General features: G+C 35.1%; 1 protein-coding gene across 1 annotated transcript in view; it reads left to right on the forward strand.

Annotated features, from left to right (window-relative positions):
• The window catches only part of PXDN (peroxidasin), an 86,930-nt gene extending 65,572 nt beyond the window's left edge, over positions 1-21,358 (forward strand). Inside the window, exons 17-23 of the mRNA XM_075145142.1 lie at positions 1,843-3,346; positions 4,189-4,323; positions 6,733-6,941; positions 15,234-15,354; positions 17,868-18,000; positions 19,226-19,339; positions 19,982-21,358. Of these exons, the coding sequence (XP_075001243.1) occupies positions 1,843-3,346; positions 4,189-4,323; positions 6,733-6,941; positions 15,234-15,354; positions 17,868-18,000; positions 19,226-19,339; positions 19,982-20,104 (2,339 nt within the window). The 3' untranslated portion in view covers positions 20,105-21,358. The remainder of the gene's footprint in view (positions 1-1,842; positions 3,347-4,188; positions 4,324-6,732; positions 6,942-15,233; positions 15,355-17,867; positions 18,001-19,225; positions 19,340-19,981) is intronic.
• Positions 21,359-21,825: the final 467 nt, after the last annotated feature.

The raw sequence follows: 21,825 nt of genomic DNA on the forward strand, positions 1-21,825 counted from the left end.
CTGAGCACAGGTCCTGCCCCAGCTGAGCAGCTATGAGCAATCCAGTCCCTTTCGAGGCAAAGACAAAGAGGGGCTTTAGGTGGTTTATTTGAAATTGCCCTGCATTGTAGGTATTGGCAGAGCGCAGCAGAGTGTCTAGCACACATTTATGTGTTGAGTAAAGATGAAGGTTGGTGTCTTTGAAGGCACGCTGGGACTGAGCTCAGGACTAAAAGGAACATTTCCCAACTGTGTGCAATTAGCCTGCACCAACCTCTTGCAAAACTGCATTCAGTTCATATTCTTGAGTGATTACCATCATGGTGGGAACCCCATGAGCCTGTGGGAACCCAGTACCACTGTCTACTCATTCATTACCTTTTTTCCTTCTGCCTTTATTCTGCTTTTTCGGTTTTACTCCTGACTGCAAGCTTTCCAGATCAAGAAACATGGTGGTGTATGATGGTTCCTAGTTAGCTAAAAGTACATCTACACTGCCAAATATTCTACCTCCAGGGCTCTCTCCTGGATCCTGGAACCTCACTCACCCACACTGTATATCCATTAATCACTCAAGGTGTGCCTATGCTTTGGATCAGCAGGGCCCATTTGAAGTGAATCTCCCAGTTGTCCTCACTTACTGTGCCTTGGTGTCAGTTGTGGTATGGTCTTGAACAGTGTGGTTTCTTTTCAAATTAAGTGAAAAATGTGGTCCAGGGCCACATTCAGTCCAGGAGAAAAAAGTAAAGCTTTTCTGAAGGAAACCTGCTCCTATGGCACAATGGATACAGTAGAGATGTCTTTCTCAGCATCAGAAATTTCCCTTTACAGACACATTTCTGTTCGTCTACACAAGTTGATAATGTAGATATAGCCCAGATTAATGATTTTTTTCACTGAAATGAAGCCCAAATGTTTCTAAGAAAAAATCACTTTTAGAATGACTCCTAATAGGCAGCATGGACAAGGTGCAGCCTGACTGTTCTGCTATTTGCAGTCACCCTACACTGTACTAAGAGGCCTTATGATCTTCAATCCTTCCACATACTGTCATACCACAGCAGAGTTATGCAACACATAGCCTTAGTCTGAAGTTATAAAAACATAATTCTAATGAATTATGGTATATATTTCGTATATGTTATTTTTCTATGAGAGAAAAAATGCAGGAAAGCGATAAGTATGTTGTAGTCCCAGAGGTGAATGGTGTGGATTGCAGAGGAAACCTGTGCAAAGCGTTACGCAAACACCAGTTTTCTTTAGAAACTAGTCCCGGGTGATGTGAATGTGAGTTACTCCACATCCCTTGTCCTAGAGATCACCCCACTGTTTAGCTATATTGCCTGTGGTTATTTTCTTTTGTGGTTTTTGTTGATTTTTTTTTTTCTTAAAATTCTGCAACTTTCGCTGTAATAAAGCAAAACAAAATAGTAATGTTCAGAGAAATCTCGAGTCTTAAAAGATAAAGTCTTGAAATTCATGTAAATGTTATTGATAGTTTTTAAAATGCTTTTACTAACATGGGAAAAATTACCCATTTGTCTCCCATTTACTTCTGAAAATATCTCTGCTTTTTTAAGTGACCAAATAAGTAATGAGCTCCTTTTGTGAACATTTTGTGGAAGTTGTACTTGAATTGGCATTTTACAAAGTTCCCTCCTGACCTAATAGTGGTTGTTGTTCAAATGACCTAGTGCTCTAATAGACATATGTGATTATTATTGTTCTTTTTAAACAATAGGGATATTTAATCTGGTGGGAAATGCAATATAATAAAATAACATTTCAAATAAATTCATGATCCATGGGGACCATGAGTCTATGAAGTCTTTGATTTTCTCTCTGTCTCTCTTCTGGTTTCAGGTTATCACTATAATGACCTTGTATCCCCACAGTACTTGAATCTGATAGCTAATCTTTCAGGCTGTACAGCCCATCGACGAGTGAACAACTGCTCAGATATGTGCTTCCACCAGAAGTATAGGACACACGATGGAACATGCAACAACCTTCAGCATCCCATGTGGGGTGCTTCTCTGACAGCCTTTGAACGTCTGTTAAAGTCAGTCTATGAAAATGGATTTAATTTGCCTCGGGGAATTGAACCCAAGAGGCTGTCTAATGGCTACGCACTCCCAATGCCTCGCTTGGTTTCAACTACTCTGATCGGAACAGAAACAATAACTCCTGATGACCAGTACACTCACATGCTCATGCAGTGGGGTCAGTTTCTTGACCACGACCTTGACCTCACCGTGGCTGCCCTAAGCGAGGCCAGGTTTTCGGATGGTCAGCATTGCAGTTCAGTTTGTACAAATGATCCTCCATGCTTTTCGATCATGATACCACCAAATGATCCCAGAGTTCGAAATGGTGCACGCTGCATGTTTTTCGTACGCTCCAGTCCAGTTTGTGGAAGTGGCATGACATCTCTCCTGATGAATTCTGTGTACCCACGAGAACAGATCAACCAGCTGACTTCATACATTGATGCGTCCAATGTGTATGGCAGTTCGGACCATGAAGCACTAGAAATCAGAGACTTGGCAAGTCAAAGGGGTCTTCTGAGACAGGGCATCGTACAGAGATCTGGCAAGCCCCTTCTTCCATTTGCTACTGGCCCACCAACAGAATGTATGAAAGATGAAAATGAGAGCCCAATTCCCTGCTTTTTAGCTGGTGATCAGCGTTCTAATGAACAGCTGGGTCTTACCAGCATCCACACATTGTGGTTTAGAGAACACAACAGAATTGCCACAGAGCTACTGAAACTCAATCCACACTGGGATGGTGACACAATATATCATGAAACACGCAAAATTGTTGGTGCAGAAATGCAACACATAACATTTAGCCACTGGCTGCCTAAGATCTTTGGAGAGGTAGGCATGAAGATGCTTGGCGAATATAAGGGTTATGATCCCAGTGTTAATTCTGGCATAACTAATGAGTTTGCAACTGCCGCTTTTAGGTTTGGTCACACACTCATTAATCCTTTTCTGTATCGACTGGATGAAAACTTTGAACCTATTCCACAAGGCCATCTACCTCTTCATAAGGCATTCTTCTCTCCATTTCGGATTGTAAATGAAGGAGGCATTGATCCACTTCTAAGGGGATTGTTTGGTGTTGCTGGTAAGATGCGTGTCCCATCACAATTACTCAATACAGAATTAACAGAAAGACTCTTCTCCATGGCACGTACTGTGGCTTTAGATCTGGCAGCTATGAATATTCAGAGAGGCAGAGATCATGGAATTCCTCCCTACCATGATTTTAGAGTTTACTGTAATCTTTCTTCAGCTCAGACTTTTGAAGATCTGAAAAATGAAATTAAGAATCCTGAAATCAGGGAGAAACTTAGCAGGTGAGCCTGAGGTGAAGAAAAACAATCAATTATCTAAATGTGCATGCAAAATTCAGAGCTAAATGTCTTATCTAGAAGGAAATATTTGTTCAGGAAGGGGTAAAGGGATTTTTTAAGAAACTTCCATCCGTACCAGGAAATAGATGTAGAAAATTCCGACATGCAGATAATTTCTCCACTTCTACATCTCTGTGAACAATAAGAAGTTAATATATACTGTATGTGTTCATTAAAGTATTAATTTGAAATATCTGCTTTTATAAATGCAGTTAAATATGAATGTTATTTCAATGTAAGGTCATCTTTAATGCCAGTCTCATGCAAGTATTTACATGTTCAGTTCCATCCATTCCATACACTAAAACAAACAGGAATATTGTTCACTGTATTTTCATGTGGACATCCTTCACTACCAGTAATCTGTTCTTCTTTAGAGCATCAGTGTTTGAAAATAAGTCTTCAGCTACCTGCCACCCCTAGCTTATCTACACAAAATCAGACAGAGAATTAATCTCAGCTACGGTAAAAGAAAAAGTGTACAGAGGGACAGGAAAGAGAAGCTATTGAAAAAGAAACAGTTCTAAGAAATCAGAAGAAAGCTACTAGGAGAAAGGAAATTGTGGGGTAGACTTGCAGACCCCTGTGATGTTACTCACATATACAATCTACATTGCAGGATTTCTTGCACATACACCCACAGGTTGTTCACAAAAGATGTAGCACTATCACTGTCATTTTTACTGTGAGTTGTTCATATCTTTTGCCCTTAGTTTTACCACATACTGGTTATTTTGTAAGTGTAAAATATTTGATATTAAATATTTGTGTTTTTTTATTTATAGGTTGTATGGTTCCCCACTGAACATAGACCTATTTCCTGCTCTAATGGTAGAAGACTTAGTTCCAGGAAGCCGACTGGGACCAACTTTGATGTGTCTGTTAAGCACACAGTTTAGGCGTATTCGGGATGGAGACAGGTAAATTGAAATACCATGGAAACCAAAAGTAATTTTAAATTGAGGATGCTTAATAACAGTTGCAATGTCTTGTTTCCAAATCAAACTGCATTTTTTTTTCACTTATGATTTTAATATATAATTGAAAAGAAAAGATGAAGAATACAGGTTTCAAACATTGTTAGAAGGTATGATTAATTTATTTTTTAAATCTGTTACTTTTTATGGTGAATATGTCATACTGACGTCCAAAAAGCACCACAGCCAACACATGCTGAATTTCCTTCTACCAGTTATTCAAGTCACTTACCTTTCTGAAAAGTGGATGTTACTCATCTCCTTTCAATGATATTTAATTATTTTATTGGCAAAGGAATTGTGGTGGTTGAGACACTTTCACCATCTCCATTACTTAAGCATAGGTTGGAAAAGTATCACTCTGTGTATATAACCTCTATACATATTTCAGTACAAGCAGTCTGTGCAGCAAAAGAGTGTTAAAAGCAGACAGGTTATCCCAAAGAACACAATTTGTTAATTGTTCTTAAATTACTTTACATGCACATTATGAGCAATTTCTCATTTTCAGTTTCTACAGTACCTGAAATAAAAAAATAGTCATTGCTGTTGTTACAGCAGCCAGATGTCCGTTGCATACTTTCAGCACACTCGTTCAGAATCTGGAAATCAACATTTCCCTCATTTTAAGATAATTTATGACCTAGAATCCTGTTTTTTGCATGGCATGAGGGTAGAAAAACTTATGCTGATTAGTCCCATCCTAGTGAAAGGGCAACAGAAGAAGAATTAGGAAATTGGGTTTGATTCACTTTATCTAATGTTATTTGCTTTATGTAAGTTATAAAATTGCTACTTAAGATAGTATAAAGGCTTTTTTATTTCTGTAGTCAATAACACAAGCCTTTTTGTATGCTTTTATTAAAAACCACTTTCTTACATAAAATCTGTTTAAAAATTAAGCTGTGAAACAAAACTCTCATGCCTGGAGGCAGAGGGAGTAAAAGGAGAAATATATGCAGTATGAGCTCCAGATTGCTGGTGACAAATACCTATTTGTGTCACACAGGATAACGATACTGCTTTTTTGTGTGTGTCTGTCTGCATTTTTCCAGCAAAAGCTTTTATTCTTCTTTTTTTTTTTTTTTCAAAACAACATTTAGAAAATATAGGAAAACATTGAATATTTAGGAAATGGAATTTTGCTGTCCAAAGAATACAAATATTTTGAAGCAACATGCCAGCAAATAGTAAAATATTATTAGACATAATGAAAGCAACTCTCACTTCTTTGAAAAGCATTTACAATGGGCAGAGGATCAAAGCTGCCAGCACCATGCAAAACAAATGTGCCTGTGCAGGGAAAAGGGGTGATGTTGAAGGGAGCCTAACTTCATGTCAAGATGGAAATTTCAGAATCTGTTTTTCTGATCCCAGTACTTGGAAATTCATTGGCCACTGTCCAATGCCTTATGAAAAAGATACAAAGTAGGTAAAATGAAATTTGTTGACCATTCTTCTAAGTTAAGTATAAAATTGTTATTGATTTTGCATAAAGTTTAAAGAGCCTTCTACTTATTTTTGGTTGAAATAGGTGGAAAAAGGTATCAATATAGAATTATAACTTTACAGTTTTGTGAGATGTAAATGATATCACAGTAAGCAATTCTTATTCTTTTACACTAGAATAGTGTAAAATGTTTTCAAATCCTGGACAGTAACTTAAAATGTTTTCTTTTACAAGAGCTAGCTTGCTTTTCATCGTAATGTATTATTTATATTTTCTATTGATAACAGGCTTTTAGACCTTTATTTATGAAAAATAAATTATTCAAAACCACAGTGTTTCCTCCTTCAATATAATGAATTAACTGAGCATATATTAATAAGTCCCTGAATTAGTATAGACATTAAAATAGTTTTACAGAAAAAAAAATTCCTTAGCAAATTAAACAATCTCACTTATCTTGATAATAAACTAGGTATAGATTAACCATGCTTCCAATCTCAGCAATTCTATCAAAATTTCTTCATACCCATAGGAAAGTTGCCTTAGAAAGGAATCTATGGTAATTTAAGCCTCTACCTTATAAGAACCCTAAACTTGGTAGACTAGTGCCATTTTAGGTGTCCAAAGATACCCGAGACATAGAAATGGGACTAGAAGAGAAGTCAAAGGATTTGTTGAAGACTTAGGCCCTTTCAGAGTCTCAGCATGACACCAAGTAGGGTTGAAGTGACACCAGGCACTTACATTTTGACATCTGGATCACTCCCTCAGACACAATGTAAAGTTGAGAACAGGATTTATGGAATAATTAATTTCATTTTGAATACAGTATTGCAATATCTCTGGAAAACTGCATGTTTTGTTTTTTCATTAGCAAACTTATCTTTTCTGTGAGATTACAGGTTATGGTATGAGAACCCGGGTGTGTTCATGCCTGCTCAGCTCACTCAGATCAAGCAGACATCGCTTGCCAGAGTTTTGTGTGACAATGGTGACAACATAACCAGGGTACAACATGATGTCTTTAAGGTGGCTGAATTCCCACATGGATATAGTAGCTGTGAAGACATTCCTAAACTGGACCTCAGGATGTGGCAAGATTGCTGTGAAGGTCTGTATACACGTGGATTTGGGTGTATTAATGTGCACTTTGTTTAGTGTCTGTTCATTTTATTTTAAGAAGATATTTGACCAGTTTTTGTTAAGATGTTACAAACTCAAATCTGGAGCACAACCTTTGTTAAGTGAGCGATCATTCCATACATTATATTAAATAGACACATTCTAAACATAGCATAGATTTGAACATTGCATGATGTAGATAACTGTTTTCCTGTTTTCTTCCTTTTGTGGATAAATATTCTTGTTCATTGCCATCTCCTTCAAAACTTAGGACAGTGGGGTGATTTGGTTTTCTTCAGAAATAATTTTTTTTCTCCAGAAACAGGGTTTATTTAGCTGCATGAAGCACAGGACACTGAGAATCCCATGTTGCTTTGCAGCATGTATGTTGGCTTCTATCTCACATACAGATTTTCTGCATGGCCTCTCTTTAGCCATCATCACATCAGACTTCACTGCATCTGTAACATAGTTAGAAGATCACTTCCCAAGAGAATCTTCTGGATCACACAGATTTGCAGAGTGATTTGCAGTAGCATCAACAACAAAATACTTCAGAAGACAATGACGTGTCTTTATTGAAATCTCCTTGACAATGTTGTTATCATTGTCTTTTGACAAAACTCAAATGACATGCCCTGGCTGAAAAAGTGTATTCAGGAATTTTGGGAACTTCTCTGTGGAACTCTGATGATCTAGAAATTGCTGTCAAACAAATTACTAACTGTAAAAAACTTGCTGATATTAGAGAGGGTAATGGTACTATCAGTTGACGGTTATTAGAATCTTATCATTTACCTAGTAAAAACCTAGCTTTCAATACCAGTATCTTGTAGATTTGCTGATGAAGGGTATCCGGATCCGAGTTCTTCATCTTTTCTACTGCTGATTCTCTTGAGTTTATGCCTGCTGAGTAGGCTATTCAATATTCTGTTAAAAGATATGCGTGAATAAAGAACCAGTGGATTGTATTTCTGAGAGAGGTCACACTCTTCCACTAGTGTCCATTTAACTCTTTTGGTAAGATATAATTGTCCCCGATGACAGAGAGTCCTTTGGTGATATAGCTCGGAATTTAAGGCAGTAGGTAAAGGGTAAACTGATGGAGGATGTCCCTTTAACCTAATACAGATAGAGTAAATACTGAGGAAGGATTCTAACTAGTGCGACTTTACCATGAGAACAAATTCAGGTATCATTAAAAATGAAAAAAGTAGATAGAGAGTTACTATTCAAAAATATTGTACAGTTTAGCTTTTAAACTGACTACTGTATTGCCTTGTCCAGTAAACAACTCTTTAAATAATAAATCACTGTCTAAGAAAATTCTTCCTTGGAAGGCTTGGTTCAAAATGTCAGTTATGTGTGTAAGACTAGGAGAAATAAATACTTTAGAGTTCAATGAAATCTTGTACAATTTCCCCCAGATATCAAGATATCATTTCGTTCAGGTCTTACTCTAATTTTTACTAGTGTTTTTTTTTCAGGTTATTCAGATTAAACAACTTTTAACAGGTTTGCCATTCCCAAATAGACGATAATAGCTTATAAAATCCTAGATATGGCTGACACATTATAATTATAATGCAAAGTCTTCCAGAATCTCTTCAAAATAACCCTGACATATGCCAGAAGCATTGAGAGAAAATCAATTATCACTCTTCAAATGCTTTACCGTAAGCAAATAAATCATATTCTACCAGTTCAGGATAAGTTCACTTTGCCATGGTTCATGAAGCTTGGCAGACAGTTTCACAAATACATTAATTATACCAATTTGGAAAAATTGTAAAGCTGTTCTGAGAAATTATGTGTTGAGTCTCTAAATGTTATGTTATCACTGAGCCTTCTAGAGCAGATGTTATCTTTGGAAAGTCTTTAGGGTATTCAGCCATTCAACAGCCTAGCTTGTATTTTCATTCAAGAATGTCACTACCAGAGAGTACTACTGGATGCAGTACAGTTAGACAACTGCCAAGCAGAAGAAAGGGTAAATAACTAATGTTCTTTTAAAAATTGCCTATCTGTATCCCCTTCTGCTGAACTCTTTTGAAGTTTGTGCAGAGGTTAATGAAGAAAAAATGAAGTCTGCATGGCTTGAACTGCTTTCTTGCAGTGGATGAATGGGTGTGATGTTTTCTGTGGAAATCCAGGTTTAAGCAATTAATTTAAAAAATTTCTTTCATTCTGTGGCACTAGGGCCTCACCACTACTCTGAGGTGGGGGTCATACATAGCATACATTCAGGAACAGTATTTACTTTAAGTTAAATACCTTCTGGTTTTTTGTTTATTTGAATTTATTATTGTTTATTATTTAAAAGAAAAAAAAAATCTCCACATTTAAAATACTTCTGATTATTTTATAATTAAAATTATCCTAAGTTAAAATTTAGAATACAGAATACTGTTCATTGCATTTTATGTATGTTTAATAAGTGACCCATATGTTCAGCTGTTTCAGCTTGGTGAAAAAACACATCTGTTTTTGTTACCCTTCCTGTTTTGTTCAAGTCAAAATACTTTTCCATATGAAGAATAGAAAACTTCTTAGTTACAAAAAGCTGCTACTTAGATTTCTTGAGTAAAACTAGTATTTATTTCTTATAAAGCAGAGCATTATTCTTTTTATAATAACAATAACAGATTACCTTTAGATTTTAGTTAATGAATCATACAACAGAATTACTAGTTTATGGTGGGAAAAAGGAGCTCCACTGAGGTACACAACTTTTTCTTCTGGTTTCATTCACTTTCTACCTTTCTTTGTCTTATTAGAGATGGTGAGGAGTTACTGCAGATTTACTGCAGCTCTTTATTTGAGCAAAAAGCATCCAAGCTTCAGATTTTCCAAACAAGAAACTTTTGGTACTTTTTTCAGGCTCTCTAGTGCAAAAAAAGACTTTTTTTTTTTTTAAAAAGTACTCAGTGTATGCTTCCATGATTACTCTTATTGACTTTGTATCTCAGTTCTGAACCCAAAACACAGAAATGATAAACCTCTCTTCCCTCAAATATAAGCATACTGTTTATGGTTATGCCAAATACTTTTGTGAGATGAATTATGTAAAAAAAAGACTAGAAATTAGGTACAAGGACATATTGGCTCAAATGGAAACATGGTTTTACTCCAAACATGTAAATTTTAAATGTTTTCCATTGTGAGTCTTTAAAAGTTTCACGGTTTTTTTTTTTTGTAAATCGAAATGAAAAATTTCTTTAGCCTTTTGTTTTATGTCAAACAATGACCCAGGAGGAAGTGACTCAGACAAGATGCAAATCATCCTCATAAGCATAAACTGATTTAGGAAGGTGATTTTTCTTAACTGTTCTCAGTTAGCAACCAACGTATCTCCTGTATCAGATATTGTTCTTTTTTGTTCAATTCAGGAAAACAGCCTTATACAAAATATGATTAAATGTGTTTAAATCCCACTGAATTTTATTAGAAGAGTTAAAACACATTCTTAATCTGAGTGTGTTTATACATGGTCTTCCAGTAAGATAGACCTATATTTATGAATTCCTGCATTTTAAGACCAGAACAACAGTAATGCCATCTGTTGCTTCTGTACTGACCTCTCTGATTTAAGCATTGCTTCTAGAAAGCCGTCAACTATTTGTTTTCACCATTGTGCTTTATTCCAAGTTAAAAATTGTCTGGCTTTTACTTCTAGTATTATATCTTATTATCCGCTTCTCATTATGCCCTTTCATCTTCAATGAAAATGCTAAGCAACACTGGGCTAAGCACTAAATGCTGTGGAAGACTAACATTTTAAAATGTTAACAGCAGTCTCAGTGTGAGACTGCAAGATCTTTTGTGACAATGGAAATTGTTTACCGAGAACTCTTCAAAATACAAAAATGATGCAATTTATGCCTGAACGTGTTTTCTCTTTACACAGATCTTGTGGTTTGCTTCTGTCATGTCATATTTATTTTTGCTTTCTACATTCAAATGTATCTTTTTACATTTAAATTTACATTTAAAGACAGTGTCTATTAGCTTAATAACAATTCAGACTATGCCAGCTAGTAAAATAAAGTCCCATGGTCTGTAATTTTGAGGATTACATCCTTTTTTCTTTGAATAGAAATACATTTAATATAGTCCAGCATTTCTGTATGATTACAAATTTTATTGAGAGAATCAGTATTTTTATTTATATTTCATCCAAACCGATAATATTTTATCTTTTTCAGGTATCCACGATCAGTAAAATCCAGTTCTAATTCATAAACTTAAAATAAGGGGACTTAATCTATGACATTGCTTTGTCTTTGCTACCAGGGGTCTCACATCAGTAGTTGCCACCCCTAGTGAAAAGCAACAGAGAAGCAGTATGCTGTCATTCATTGTGTTTAAACCCAAACTCCTGAATGAATCGCCAAATCTAAGATCCCAGCCTGTTGAAGTCCTGCTGCAGGCAATAGAGAAAGAGATGCCTCTAGAGGACAATTCAGGCTGCAATCTCCTCCTGTGTCAATGTCCATTGACTGTAAAGGAAACAGGGGTAGGAAAGTGTCCTAATGGAGGTGTCTTGGTGATTTGTGCAAAACTAGGCAGTTTGAGCCTTTCCTTCTTCCCTGTGGACTGTTCCTGCCTTTCTAAGACACTGATACTTCACAATCTAATGGGCAGGTCAGGTCTTAGTGTCCTTACTTTCCAAATTTCCATGGATTTTCAGTCTGTCTGAAAATTTTTTTCTCACTGATCTTTGGTATTTATATTCCAAAAGATGCATGTTTTTGATCTGCAAAACTTTCTAACTAGTCCTGTTTAATTTTTCTGCAGGGGAGATTGGATTTGCTTTGGTTTGGTGTCAAGAACCTGATGGTTCTCCTTTATCTTCCTGCAGGCCATGCAAAACCTATTCAGATCACGAAGACATGATATGTTTTTAAATGTCTTTAGCTATAGCCATAGCCATAGCCATCACTAGCCATGTATTAACAGTTTATATAGCCATGTTCTGTAAATTATCTGGATATTTGCTTTCCCAGCGATGTCTGGGTCTTCTAGTTTTGGTAGCATCAGTCTGTGAGCTTCGAGGTCAACTACAGAGAACATCTTTATTATTAGAATTCCGGAGTATGTCAGCTGGGAGATGACAGTCTGGTTTGTCACTTTATCTTCTACCTTCTATGCCGTTATTTTTGTCCAAATGTTTAAATAACGTTTATGCAAAATGCATCTGTTCCAATCTAAGCAGATTACTGTTGGGTTTTAGATCAAAATATTACATTCTTTGCTGCTATATAATTTATCATCTGTTAAAAAGTCTTATCCAACAGAAGATATGAAGAGGTGCAGAGTAATGTGAGGGGATGTGACCTATTTAGCAATAACAAAACCAGCTATTTTGAGTTAGGACTTCATTTGGGGTGGAGAGTCTTTTTCCTATGTTGTGTAATTTTTTAAGTAGCTGCTTTGTCAAAACATCTACTGAAAAAAATCTTTTGACATTTTCAGTGTTTCTTCTCCCTTTTACTGCTCCCACTGGCACAACTAGGAGTTCTTAGCTACATACAGATGCTTACAGTAACAGCAACTTAATTCACTACATTAAATCTCAGAAAACTGAAGTATGATCAAATAGAAGCAATAGTTACACTGTATGTGTTTTTCTTTACATTCCCTTAGTCTCTCAAGTTGTTTTGGTTTAATCTACTGTTAGATTAATTCTCCTTGACCTAGATTTTGAGAGGTGATTGACTGATTAAGAGTGCTCAACACTTCTAAATGTCAGGGTTTTTTCTATCCGATTTATATTATAGGTGCATTTTTAAAACCTTGTGGGAAGTAAGGGTTTTTCTGAAGATGTGAACATGGCTTCAATATACAAATGGATTATTTTGACACTTGCAGTGTAACAATACCTAGCTTCTGGAAGAAAACATTGTCCATAGAGGAAAAAGAATTATTAGGTTGCTCTTAAACATCCAGCTTTTGTGCAGAAAATGAAGTGGACTGGGGATACCTAATTTGGGTATTTTAGGTAGGCTGAAAAAAGCAGAAGTTTAGGTTAATTTTTCTCATTTACCACAACTGCTAAGGTATTCTTCATTTAAAAGAAGATATAAACTTCTTGGTTTAGGCTTTCTGAAAGCTAGATTAGAGCATTCTGTCCTGCACCTCTCAGCAGTGACAATCATCTTCCTTGTACCTGAAACTGAAACCAAGAACAAGAGTTGTTCATTTGGCAAGTTGAGATATTTGAGTCTTTAAAAATTACAGAAATGTCATGTGTACTTGAAGTTGCCACTGAACATATGGTTCTCATATTTACCAGTCTAAGGTGATAAAACCTTCCCAGGATTTCAGACCTTTGTTTATAAAAACCAGCCTAGGAATAAAAAAACAATGGGCCATTGTGTTATTGTACCAAAAAAAAAAAAATCTATATTATGTGAGATGACCTTAGCAGTTATTAAACAAAGGAGGCTAGCAGAAATCTTTTACAAGTTGCTTCCAAGAAAAACTAAAATTTCTGTGAGACTCAGGAAAACTTTAAGCAACAGATTGCTTTAAGAAAAAAAGTTCCTCTGACTAAAACTAGTTCTTTCTCCAGTGGCCCTTCAGAGTGTGAGCCCTTTTCTCACCATACTAAATATAGAAGTTTCTAAGGGTGATCAAAAGTGCTTTCATGCCAAGCATCTTACAGACACAGCGGTCTGTTCCCGTCTGAAAGAGCTTAGTTTCTGAGTGGGCAGCAAGAAGATTGTCTGAGAAACAGCAGAACACACAAGAAGAATGAACAATATGTTGGCAGTAAAGATCATCTAGTTCTTTGGTGGTGCTGTTATAGGAGGAAGGTAATAAATTTACTCAAGAATGGGACAAGCTGCAAGGAAAGAAAAGGGAAGGAGAATTGTGTGGATAAATTGTGTTCAAGAATGATCTGTAGGTATTGTTTTTGAACTGAAAATCAGTCAGTACTTTTTTTTGGTCAGTCTTCTTTTTTCTATCTTAATTGATTTTAAGCCATGGACAAAGTTTTTCCTAACAGGGAAATTGTAATAGCCTAATTAAGTAAAAGTCCAATACAATTAAAAGTAGTCCAAGATACTTATTTTTGTATAATCACAGAGCAACTTTACATTTGTTTCTCAAGTTGCTCAGTTCAACAGTGGTTTGATGCTCTTGACTTGAAACTTGTGAAATAATTTGTGTTAATACTGTAAGTATTCGATCTAGCTACTGCTAAATTCCAGAAAAATACTTTATAAAATGTTATGGACTTTCTGAATAAATTTGTTCTGCTGCAAATTAAGAGAAACATTAGGGAAAATTATTTCTTCCCCTGTTCAGTTGCTTTCATGGCTCTTTCTGCTAATACCACACTTAGCTGGGATATGTCCATGGGATTCTGTATTTCAGCTTTCCCTTCTGTTTTCTTAGCAGACTCTTTACTTCTAACAGTTGAACATGCTGTTGGTTCCCACTGCAGCTTGGCCCATTATAACTTTTTGTTTTAAAGCTTCTGTGAACAGAAATGAGAAAACTTCTATTTTCTCATTGTCTCCTCTCCAAAATGCTGTTCCACTTTTGTTTTTTTTCCTTTTCTTTTTTAAATGGGACTCCTTCCAAATACTCACTATGTTTGGAAGGCTAAAAAAAGTGAACTGAAGGAAAGACATACTTCATCCTGTGAAGACGTCCTTTTAGGATCTTAGGAGATTTCTGTCATGATTATTCTCAGGCTTGAGATTTTCACTCTGCAGTGGGGTCTTAGTGTCCAAGTGACTGGTGATACCTTCAAATCCCTCAAATTTGGAAATAGGGCTGGTCAACCAGTAAATGTGTCTGCAAATGTTCTTCAGGATTTAATTAAAGATTCTCTTTCAAATGCCAAAAATAACAAATAATAATGCCTGGAACAGATGAGGAAGCAACAAGCTGTTTTTTCTATCATTGTTTTCCTCCGTTTGTAACTACCCCATTCCAAAAGCAGAAAATAATTAAAAGCCAAGAGAGTGGAGATTTCAGAAGTGAAAAGAATACTTAAAGTAGCACTGATATATTTGTGAAAATAATCTTTATTCCTTTGTTTCATACCAAAAATCTGGTCTGTGAATAATCAAATTCTCTGCATCCAGCTGGCTTAAATGTTGTATCGCTAAGACATATTCAGCTGCCATCAAACTGATTCCAGAGGGATCAGATTGAATGTATGAATTGCCTTTACCAATTCAGAAGATACTGTAAAACCATATTAATATTATAACTGCTGAATTATGCTGTAGTTTATAATGTGTAATTTCTTGTCTAATTTCAGACTGTAGAACTAGAGGACAGTTTAATGCGTTTTCATATCACTTTCGGGGAAGACGTTCTCTTGATTACAGCTTTCAGGAGGACAAGCCCTTGAAGAAAATGAAAATGTCCAAAACAGTAAGGTGAGATTTTTTTTTTTTTAAAGAAGTATGAAGAAATATTTGTTTTTAAAATGGAATGAAACGGAATGATTTCTTTGTAAGTACATACCGCTTTTTTCCAGTGTCTGCTTTCTCAAGTTTATGATTGATGTATTTCGTTCTGACACTTCTGCATATCTACTAACAGTAAACCACTTTTTTCAAGCTCAAATTTGTGTAAGACCCTTTGTGAGTGATACATTTTAGTGCTTTTGTTCTTCCTGTGCTTTTCATGAAAAAACTCAGTAATGAAACATAATCTGGGGGATTTGGAATCCCACATTCCTACTGTACCTGCAGTAACCAAACTAGGTTAATCTCCTTTCCTTCTTGGGGCTGCTAGGTCCTCCTGTAGAAATAGGAGGAAACCAAGTGTTGATAACACTAGCATAAAAATTTGATAATGATAGGGATTGCTTCCAGTACCAAAATACTCAGAGCAGGAATGGAGAACAGGAGCGCTACAGACAATGTTGTTTATAAGTCCCTAATCCTCAAAATACTCTAGCAAGGAAGTAAATCACAATGTCAGTCACAAATGATCGACTGCACAGGGTTCCTGCAATTTCCAGGGAAACAAAACTTATCTATGAATTAGTGAAATGAAACGAGTTCTCCTCAGACCAAACATTTCTTGTGAAGATCCTTCATGATGAGCAAATTTGAGACTCTTTTGAATTATAGCTATTTCCATATAGCATGTGTTCTTTTAGCAAATAAAATTATCTACTTGACTGAGACTACCAGGCAGAGTCTATCCACTCTGGCAGCCAGACAGATATGTAGACAGGTAAATTTATTTCAGCAGTTTCAAATACTCATGCAGATGTTACAGCATTGAAGAAACACCACCATTATATTTCACTTAATTGATAGGAAGCTGTCCTGAAGTATCAGAGCCTTTAGGTGTTAAGAATTTTAGACAAGAGAAGATAGTAGCTAAGTGTAAGCTTAATTATAGACCACAGAAAAAGAAAGGCTCCTTTTAAGTAATCCTTGAAGAAGGATGTTTCGTTTGTCTTTGCAAGTGAACTGTTAGAAGATTTTAAATTTACAAAACAGCAATTCACTTTTTAAAGATGCTAGTCCCATAATTCTAAAACTGTTAGAAGGGTTAAATTAAATAAAAATGAAAGCAAGAAAAAAGTAAATGCTTATATCTGAGAAGCAACTTGTTTTTGTTACCTTGCTGTTTGACTGTGTTTCAGAAATGAAGCTCAAAAATTAATAGTCCAACTACTAACTAGGACTACAAAATAATAAATTTACAATACTTTGTTTATAGCATAAATAAAGCTAAAGCAACCTCAGTCCTTTAACATTCTCATCAGTTCTCATGCTCATTGTATTTAAGTTGCATTTGTGGTGAGAAGACTTTTTTCTCCTTTTTTTCTTTCTCATTTTCAATAACTTGAGCAGGTGGAGAAGATTAAACTTTTCGTTATACAATAGCAGCTTAGCAGCTGGTTTACTTGAATTTTGGCATGTTATGTTGTTTAGAGTTCTTTTTCTTTAATTTAGATGCTATGGGAAACTAAGTAGTTTGAACACCTGCCAATAAGTGCTGTTTTAATTTGTGCAGGAAGATTATAAATCATGAGCCCTATTATATAAGGGAGGATTTCTTTGCCAGTTCATTCTTTGGGTATCCCTTAGCTCTGGAGAAGACATGTGAACAAAATAGAAATATTTGTATGGATTCAAGGATCTTCATGTAATAAGTGACTTAATAATTAGTGTTATCATTGTTTTGAAGACATGTTTTTTAAGTGGTGCCAAATAATATATTATTAGTTATGGACAGTTCCTTTGATAACTGTTTCCCACTGACAGATTGACTTCATTAACACAACTCAGTGTTGTATATCTCTTATCAGATATCAGCTGGAAAGCACTATAGACAAAAGACTCTAGATTTTGTGTACGATAATCAGTATTGATTTCAAATGTTAGTTAAAATGGGACACAGGAATATGTTCATATCTAAAAGTACTTCTCATTTATTTATGAAAACCAACTTTTTCCTTTTTGAAGTCATATTTCTTTAAACACACATTTTGCTCATGAACATAGAGAGGGAGAAACTATGAATCTAAATGCAAAATGTGAAATTCATGTTTGGAAGTTACATTTTTTAAGCCATTCTCACTTTTGTCTGCTCTCATATTGGAGGCTCAAGAGATTTCCCGGTGAATTTAAGGTGATGCTCTACAGTGTCACTGATGACAAATTGGTGTGTCCCCCTGCATGAAATACAAACATTATTTTTCTAAGCAGAAGAAATTCCATGCTGCTGGTGATATTAACACTAATCCACAGCTCACCTGACCTGAGGCTGTCTGCAGCACCAGTGGGTCTTGTGTGCTGTTGTGGTTCATACAGTTTATACATTTGTAGGTTGCTCTTCTTTTACATTTTTGGTAAGTGTTCTAAAATATCTAGCCAAATAAAAGTGAGTTAGATGAATACCCTGACTTGGCATTCATTTGTTGCAGTTCTGTGAAACAGAGTAAATATTTTCGTAATGCCACATCAGCAACTAATGAAAATACAAACATGCCTGCAGTGAATGACTTCAAAGAATTTGTTCTGGAAATGCAAAAAACTATTTCAAGCCTCAGAAACCAGGTAAGGTGCTATAATGGATAGTTCCTAATGGTAGATTTAATTTATAATGTTTTCCTAACATCAGTCCTCTTATGTTTTTAATATTTAGACATCTACTGCAGCCAAAAACCACCACATAGTATCTCAAACAAAACACAACACAGAACATGGTGTGTTATTATTCTTTATTTCTATGTTCTTTTGAAATTATACTGAAATATTCTACAGTTAGACCCCCTTGACTTTTTAACCTGAAGCCTTGTGTAACCATTGTATAGTAAACATGGGATTAGTCTTTGTCTAAAAATTTGTCTGTAGAGTTAGTAAAACCTTTTTTTCCTATCTGAAATCCGAATCTATGTAAAACGATGATTAAAATGTAGACTTCATAAGAAGTAATATGCCAGACTACAGCTGTAAACATAGTTAAGATCTAGATCACTTAGAGAAGACTTTTACGGTGTGGCATAAATAAACTCTTTATTCAGAATAACTCAGCCATAGTGGAACTCAGTTTTAAAAATGTATAGAGGACAGACAAATCCAAAGTAGGCCAAAATATTTGCCTAGAATAATTAAGTTCCTCCAGAGCAGCATTCCCATGTAATTTATAGATACTAATCATATATCTATTTGCACAGTAACTTGATTCCATGTTTAATGGTACTACTTAATCATTGTTGTGCTCATTGTCAATGCTCCCATTTTGATAGTGGAAACGCTGTGTTAAATTAAAACTTACTACATTTCAGTCAGTTCTTTTGTCTTTTTTGGATGTAAAAAAGACTGAGGGATTGTTAACAATTGTGCCTTTCTAATTACTGTTCCCAAAAGCACACAATCAGCAAGATAAACTAATAATATAACCCCTTTTTTTCATCATTAAGGAAAAAATAGACTAGTCAAAAATCCAAGCAAACATTTTTAATTAAGTTTATTTTTTTTTATTTCATCTTGTTTTTATTCAGACATTTTTGAAAGTTTAGATTTGTCTTTCCATATATGTCACACGTAGTTTGCTTCTCTTTGTATGCTCTAGTTGTGTATTCCAATGGTAGGAAAGATGTATCTTCTTTTGAAAGGCTGTTTCCATATGTATTACCTGTTTCCAATCTTTTAGTAGTGAGAAGAAAAACCCAGACAAGTATTTATCATGGATTATGTAGCATAAGAGAAAAGACAGAATCCCTTGCACAAATAAAAACCTTTCTTTGATTCACTTACTAACTTTTTTTAATGTTTTCAGATAAAAAAACTTGAATCACGCCTCAGTAAAACTGATTGCACTGATGAAAAGGGTAGATCATATTCCAGCAATGAAACCTGGAAAAGGGACCCTTGTACTGTGTGTGAATGCAAAGTAAGTACGTGGAAATCCATTTTGAGATAGAAATTATATTAGGCTCTGCTTCTGAAACAGCAGTTCCAGTTTTGTGCCTCCTAATTTCTGAGTAATAGTTGCTAATTGGTTTTTTATGGATCTTCAGTTATGTGGTGCAAAAAATTACATTGTTCAGATATCGCTGCCCTTGACACCGGTTTTCAATCCAGCCTTTATATATTTTTATTATATTTCCATTTTCATTGATACATAGTTGTACTGGCAAAATTAACTGCCAAGTAAGAGACTTCTTGAAAAAGTCTACTAAAATGCGTAAAAATCAATAACAGCTCATCTAATTTAGTGCTAGATTTTCGTTTTCTTTTATCATGGTGAAATTTTAAAAAAAGTAGTTAAAGAAATATTTCAGTACTTGGTATCCCAGAGTTTCATGCCTGAACATTAGATAAAATGGTATACTGCTCCATTAAAGATGGTATAATACAAAGAGCCTTCAGTATCAGTTTATGCTGAAATAAACTATGTGAAGTTAATCTTAGTAGCCAAGATCTTAGAGACGATGAATGCGAATGTGTTCTTCAATAATATGAAAAATGTATTTCTTGTTTGGAAAATGTAGCTAAGTATGTTCTGGTTTTGTTGCGTTTTTTCCTGACACAGGTTGGTCAGATTACCTGTTTTGTAGAATCATGTCCGCCGGCTGACTGCGAAGCGCCTGTGAAGGTTAAAGGAGTTTGCTGTCCAGTCTGTTTAGAACAAAATATTAATAAAAAGAAGCCATAAGTCTGCTTTTTCAGAATTTAGGGTGCATACTCCTCAAATCATATCAATGCCTGCTGATGGCAAAAACAGGTAACTACAGTCTTAACAACAGCAATAAATCAAGATTTACAACATTCTAATGGTGCTGTAACAGTATAACATAACGTATCATTTTATTTTCTGCCCATGAAGGTAATCACAATGCAAAAATTAACAAAAGGGAAATTAGCAAACAGGTCAAAGTTAATTGTGTGTGTTAATCTTCTCAGGTTAGACAAACTCAAACTGGTGCTACTTTAAAAGAACACTGTCAGGTAGTTTTAGGTACCCAAAATGTCTGGGCTTAAGACTTACTCTAAAATGAACACTTTGTTTCCTATCTTTAATTAGCAACATTAAAAGTTTACTATCCCTTTTCAATACCAGTCTGACTTGATATTTAGCTCTTTGTTGTTATTTAGTAAATGCAGGGAAAAGGAAAACACAAGGTCACTGTGCCCAAAGTAATGCCGTAGAGGGCCAGATTTTGCAAACCCACCTATGCATGGAAATTCTCTTGAATCACACTATCATTTCTGCATCTGGACCAGCAAGGAAATAAAGAAAACTACATGACACCTTTCAACATCCTTTCATTAATTCAAGGAGCAAAATTAATCAAAATTTTCAAACGAAAAAAGCTAGAATTAGTAAGCAAATATAAATAAATGTAATTGGAAGATACAAAAAGCAACTGAATGTATGTTATAGATGTAATTGACAGTGTTCCTCATTCTACGAAAACATACAGGACAGAGTAGCATTTGATCTTAAAACGAACATATTCCTTTTTGTCAAAACGTATGTAATTGCTTGGTGACTTTTTTTTGTTTCATTTATTTTCAATTATTGTAACATGATCATCCAGTCCAGTTTTAAAGCATGCTTCTCTTGATCTTCTCACGTATTTGTATGGCCCTGTTACGAAAATGTGAAAAGATGTCACATGCCATTTTATATACAAAGATTCCTACTGATTCATTGTGCATATTGTCGATAGACATATGTTCCTGATTATATTGTGGCACTGTTTGTTGAAAAAAAGAACAATCAAAATCAAGCATCATGATTAATTGTGGATTGACTACTTTTTCTGACAAGAAAAGATTTTTTAGGTTTTTTTCCAGTTTCATCTAATGCATATATATTTTTACCTCAATATTTTTATCATTCATGTTAAAAATGGTCTGCCAATGGACTTTATTTCCCATTTAATAAATGTTTAACGTTATAGAGTATATGTCTACTCTACCATTTCAAAGTTGTGTATTTTTTAGAATACAAACTGCATATTTTTGACCAGGAATGATATATTATATTCAGTGAAGGACAACTATCATACCTCATTTTACAGCTTTTTTGTCTTTATTCAGAATTGATTTTCTCCCTGAATACTTAACATGTTAGAATTTATGGCTCTGTCCTTAAGTCCTAAGTCAGGACTAACTGGAACCAGAGCTGCTCTTTAGTTATATAGTTCACTGACTTCTGAGTTTATTGTTCAAATTTAGGAAACAGAGATTTAGGTATCAAAGAAATCTGCACAAAATTAAACATTCTCATCTTAAACATTTCAGATTATGCAAACAGACTGAAAATTATTACATGGTAGATCAAATACCTGCCTAATAACTAACCTAGCACAGCAATATGAGTTCCACTATAATATTTTGGCACATAATTTCTCTGATTACTAACATTAA

The sequence above is a fragment of the Calonectris borealis genome, chromosome 3 (assembly GCF_964195595.1).
Source record: "Calonectris borealis chromosome 3, bCalBor7.hap1.2, whole genome shotgun sequence".
NCBI lineage: Eukaryota > Metazoa > Chordata > Aves > Procellariiformes > Procellariidae > Calonectris > Calonectris borealis.